The sequence below is a fragment of the Pelobates fuscus genome, chromosome 2 (genome assembly GCF_036172605.1).
Source record: "Pelobates fuscus isolate aPelFus1 chromosome 2, aPelFus1.pri, whole genome shotgun sequence".
Classification (NCBI taxonomy): Eukaryota; Metazoa; Chordata; class Amphibia; order Anura; family Pelobatidae; genus Pelobates; species Pelobates fuscus.
Window position 1 is genome coordinate 401,302,626 of NC_086318.1, and position 5,513 is coordinate 401,308,138.

General features: G+C 40.4%; 1 protein-coding gene across 1 annotated transcript in view; it reads right to left on the bottom strand.

The window, feature by feature from the left end:
* Positions 1 to 692: 692 nt before the first annotated feature.
* Positions 693 to 5,513, bottom strand: part of HAAO (3-hydroxyanthranilate 3,4-dioxygenase) — a 44,916-nt gene continuing 40,095 nt past the window's right edge. Inside the window, exon 10 of the mRNA XM_063441461.1 lies at positions 693 to 983. Coding sequence (XP_063297531.1) covers positions 914 to 983 — 70 coding nt within the window. The 3' untranslated portion in view covers positions 693 to 913. The remainder of the gene's footprint in view (positions 984 to 5,513) is intronic.

Sequence of the window (5,513 nt, forward strand, 5' to 3'; positions counted from 1 at the left end):
GTCTGAAAAGTTTTTACTGGTGAGAGGTAAATTTTCTAGAAAATTGGGTCTTGTCAGATGATTTGCTCACATGCAACTATATAACCTCCCTAAAAATGTGTATGGATTTCACAGCAGTTTTCCTATCTCATCCTCCAGCATCAAGTGTCACATAACGCAGTTCTTTATCATCATGAAGCAAAGTTGAATTTCAAATTCCACAAGTTAGACTTGACAAAAGCGCAGGACACTGCCAAAACATTGTATTTTCTTCCGAACTCCAAATAAAAGACTGCTTGTTAATAAGAAAACATTGAATATTCCCAAATGTATGTATTTGTTCCATTTGGTTCATTGGGAGTTGACCCTCGTTGTTTGGAGCACCCCAATCAATCCAACTGGAACAAATACATAGGTCTGGGCACACCCCACTAGTCATTGTGTACCTCCGTCACTGTGTGTGAGCTAAAATTAGTTTTAAAGAGTAGGGGGCTGAGGGCACTGGAGGTTTGAAGGCAGATCCAGTCTTTGAAGATAATAATAAATAATAGAAGAACCTCGGGGCCCCTTTATCACTGAATAATAAAGCGATACAAGAAGGGATTTCAGTGGAGTAAAAATAAAGACATTGGCTTCCATAACAAGCAAAAGAAAACACAAAATGAGTATCATTATATACTTAATTTTTAATTTAACTTGTAAAACACTTTTTTTGACCTAATGGTGTAGAGATATGGGCTTTATTCACTAAAGAGTGAGTTACGATGAGCTGATATAAAATCAAATCAAAATATTGGCTAAATTAACCGTGCTGCAAACGTTCTTTTAAGTCTGATGTGAACTCCCACACTCACTGTATAATGGATAGACATTTACGATTAGAAATATGTAGCTGTTTTCCTCCAATAATACTGTGGTTGTGTATTTAGTCAATTTATTTGCTTTCAGCTGGCTCTTGGCGAATGCTTAATGCTACGCATCCTTGATCTCTGATCCAGGAATATCTGTTCAAAACAAGAATAGAATTACATGTTTTCAGTGTTTACACAGAAAATACCAACTCACGATTTCCATTAATATAGAATATAAAGATATTTACAGATATACTAGCATTTTCGCTATTACAATATTCATGGCCATTGTAACTACAGGTATTTAACTACATGGTTATATGAAACATTTATAGTAATGGTTTTATTTACTAAACAATGAGAGAAGATGGCAGATTCCTAAGCAATCTGAGGCCTGTACCCATAACAAAGTGGCACATTGGAGCAGAAGGCTAACAATTTAGAATGTCCACGTTTATGGACTGCAAGTATGTATAGAGACTGCTAACTGTGATTGGAGTTCGGTACATAGACGATAACATTATTCCCCCTCAACAGACTACCATAGGGATTCCCAAACACTTCGGCACTAATTGGAAATGGTTAAGACCATGCCAAAGTGGCAGATTTCATGAGAAAGTGTAACTGCATTTAAAAAAAAAACACTCACATACCTAAGCAAGTATCAGTGTTTGTGAAAGACATTGTGTGTGGTTGGAGTCGGATGTGTAAGGGATTTCAGTGTGTGGCGGGAGGGGTGCGTAAGAGACACCAATGTGTGGTGGTTATGTAAGTGCATAAGGGATGCTAGTGTGTAAAAGGAATTATGTGTCCAAGTACCATATTCCCCACCCCCCTCCAATTTGTACGTAGAAACATTGGGATGCACAAACACTATTTTTAAAACTGAATGGTACTAAATCAGTTTTCCATTATGTACATTTTTTTTTATTTTTTATTTTTTTTAAGATTTAAGATTTTTATTTTCAGGAGAGTAGAAGTCAAGAATAAGTACAACATAAAGAATGGGGAGGGATACATAATAAAGAAAAAGGGGGGGGGGTACAAGGGGGCGACATGTCGTTGTGTTTTTCCTTACGCAGAAGGAGATATATACGATACAACTGGTTACATATAACAAAGTGAGTCAAGCAAGAAGTCTAACAATATTTCCAACAGTGGTAGAAGACAAAATGACATAGTACCTCAAAATATCAAACTACAATTCGCTGTGATTCTTCCTGTCATACGTCAATTATCCCCTACCTGAGATATGCGCCTTATGTTAGCTCTAGGCATCTAGACCAACGCAGTTTTTAACCCATATCTTATCTTAGTTGGGTTCCTGTTCTAATCCCTTATTTCTCTGTGTCTTCAAGTAAGGTCTCCTAAGTGGAGATATAATGAAATCTCAGTAGTGGCGTGTGTCAGGGTGGGGGATTTTAGTTAGAAGGACTAGATTCTTGGCTATCGGGTCCAGGTTTGGCATCCACCAGAGCAAGCCACGGTTGCCATATTTGTTCTCTCTCTTTTGTATGTGGGATTCTGCAGAGAGTACCTCATATTTATAGTATTGTAAAATTTTGGTTATAAGTTCCTTACGAGAGGGACAGTTTGTGCTCTTCCAGTACTGGGCCACTAGGTTACATGCCGCTAGGATAACTAGGGAAGCTATTTTCTTATATTTTTTGGCCCAACGATCTGGAAAAATCATTAGCGGTGCCAATGTTGGCGCCCAGGAGATGTGTAATTCAGAGATTGGAGTAGTATTTGTTGAACCTGTTTCCACAGTGGTTTTATCACTTGGCAATCCCACCATATGTGGGTCATGTTGCCCTCCGTTAACTCGCATCTCCAACAAGTTGGGGTTGCGGAGGGGAAAATTTGGTGTAACCTATGCGGAGTAAGGTACCATCGATATATGATCTTTTTATGCGCCTCTATATGTGAGAAACAGGACGTAAGGCCTTTTAGTGTATTCAGTGCCTTGATCCATTGTTCGTCTGTAAGCTTGGGGATACCTTCTTTCTCCCATTGTTCCACATATTTAAAAGAGTGGGGTTGAATTTGGTTCAGTGTCGCTGTATAACACAGAGAGAGGGATTTTGGTCTAACCGGTGCTATGTGGCATCTGGATATGACATTTAATGCCTGTATGGTGCTTTGCGTTGGGGTTTGTGTTGGAAAGGAGACATGCGTACTTATAACGCTTTTAAGCTGTAGGTATGGGAAGACAAAGGAGTTAGGAAATTTGAACTGGGCTTGTAAAATCTGTTGGATTGCAGATATCTTTAATATATTTAATTCCGTAAGCATTCCATGTGTGTAGTGACAACCATGGAGTTAACCTTGATAGTGCTTCCAGCGGGGCGTGTATGCAGTATTTCCCTTTTTCTGATAAGGTAGCCATACGTTTATCCCAGTATTTGAGGGTCACTGAAGAGGAGGGATACACTGTTAGTTTTTGCGGTCGAAGTATTTTCGGTGCCCACATTATATGTAAGATAGGATGGGGATGTGCTTTGTCCGTTTCCATGTCCACCCATTGGAACATATGTTTAGGGGCATGGAGCTTTATAGCGGACTCGAGAATAGCTGCCTCGTAGTAGACGGCAATTTTGTGTACCCCTAGGCCCCCTGTGGATTGTGTCTGTTGGAGTAAGTGGATAGGTAATCTAGGTTTTTTCTTGTGCCATATAAATCTGGATATAGCCGTCTGTAGCGTTTTTAGTATGCGTGGAGGGATAGGTAGGGGTAACATTCGGAATACATACAGAATTTTAGGTAATATTATCATTTTAATAGTGTGGATTCTTCCTAACCACGATAAGCGGACTTGTTCCCATACTTGTTTACCAATGTATATTGGGCATTGTTGATTATGCATTGAATAAGGAGGTATCGTCCTTTTTTATCGCTTACTTGTTTTATTAGTTGGAAAGAGACAGTGTTGCCTACCAGGATCGTGACTCCTCTCTTCTTTTTTTTTATATGTGCAGTGATAACTCAACGGGTATGACCTGGAGGAGAATTTAGGGTAGTTGTCAGTCTGAAAATGGGTTTCCTGGTAGAAGGCCATGTGGGCTTTATGTTTTTTCGCTTCTTGTAAGGCCATTCGACGCTTATGGGGCGAATTAAGTCCCTTAGCGTTGATCGACAAGATGTTCAGCGTCATTTGAGTTTTGATGTGTGGGTGCTAATAGTATGTTGGAGGAGTATTTTATCCCTATCTAAGTATTGTGGTCGGTCAGGCCCATTGATTTGTATCCATAGCGGAACAGTTGACGTACGGTATTGGATTTGGATGATTTGACATTTTATTTTAACCTCCTGTGTGGGTAAGGTAGGTAGAAACACTACCTGTTGGTGTTGCGTCGCCATGAGATGAAGGGGGAAGGGGAGGAAGGGGGAACTGAACAAGTATAACCAACTATATACAAAAAAAAGGTCTCCAACATGAGACCTGATTGTCATGGTTCTTATTGGGCACTGAAGCCCTCTCGGGGGACGGAGAGTCCCTTTACCTTCGGGTGAGATCTACCATTGTAGGGCTAGCATTGATTTTTTTTTTTATTATAATTTTTATTTTTTATTTTTTTATTAATTATTTATGCAGAGTACTGGCAACTGCCATTTTAGAGTGTCTAGTTCTAGACAGACATTTTCTCAGGTAACATTAATGATAACTTGAGTGACCCTATTGTCTCAAATATGGAGGCTTACAGCATATCCATGTAGCCATCCCAATCTTACAGGCCAGGGCAAAGGGATCAGTAGGTGAGGGGTATTACCAGATTTTTAGCGTAGTGGTTGTTTTTCTGTATTTTTGTATTGGAGGTCTTACATTGGTCTGGGAACGGCAGCAACGCTTAGCGTTCGCGTTTCTCCAGTTTGTATGAAGTGATGTGGGCATATTAAGTCAGTAAATAGGTGGTGTGGCTTTATGTTTTACATCTGTTGTTACTGTACATAAAGGATGTGTGGCCTGAGCCACATCTGACAACAAATTACCTATGGTTACCTATGGTACAGTGTTTGACAGATATCTACATGCACCTTGCAAGCAGACCCGGTCACCGTTCAGGAAGTTTACCCTCATTACGCCGCCCTGGGCGGTACCTAAACCTTTCCCTGCAATTGTGCTGCACCAAATAGGGATTAGCACAGTATAGAGACATTATAACAAGTAACTATAAAAGTATGGAAAAGAACATATAAAACTGTGTGGGATAGGGGTTCACCACGTCTGCGGTACCCTGTATTAAGCGAAGTGCATACGCGGGTTTACCAAGGGCTCGACCTGCCCTGTCTGAGAAAGTCACTTATCTGCAGCCTTTGATTCCCAGTCGGAGGTTACTTTCAGTGGCTGGGGCGTTATCTCTCCCGGGTTCGCACCGTTCACCATATCAGTTATCGGGATGTTCCATTCCGCCAAGACCTTTTGTCCCTCTTCTGGGTTGAGAAGATGATTTTCAGCTCCATTCCTTCTGACTATGAGATGCGTTGGAAAACCCCATTTGTAGGGAATCTCTGCCGCTCTCAAGGCTTTGGTAATAGGTGAAAAGCTTCTACGTGCATTAAGCGTGGTTGCTGAAAGGTCTGTATATAATTGGAGCCTTTTGTAAGCTTCAGGCAGTATAGGCCATTTTCTGGAAGCCGACATAGTTTCCTTGGAAGTATAATAATGTATTCTAGTTATTGTGT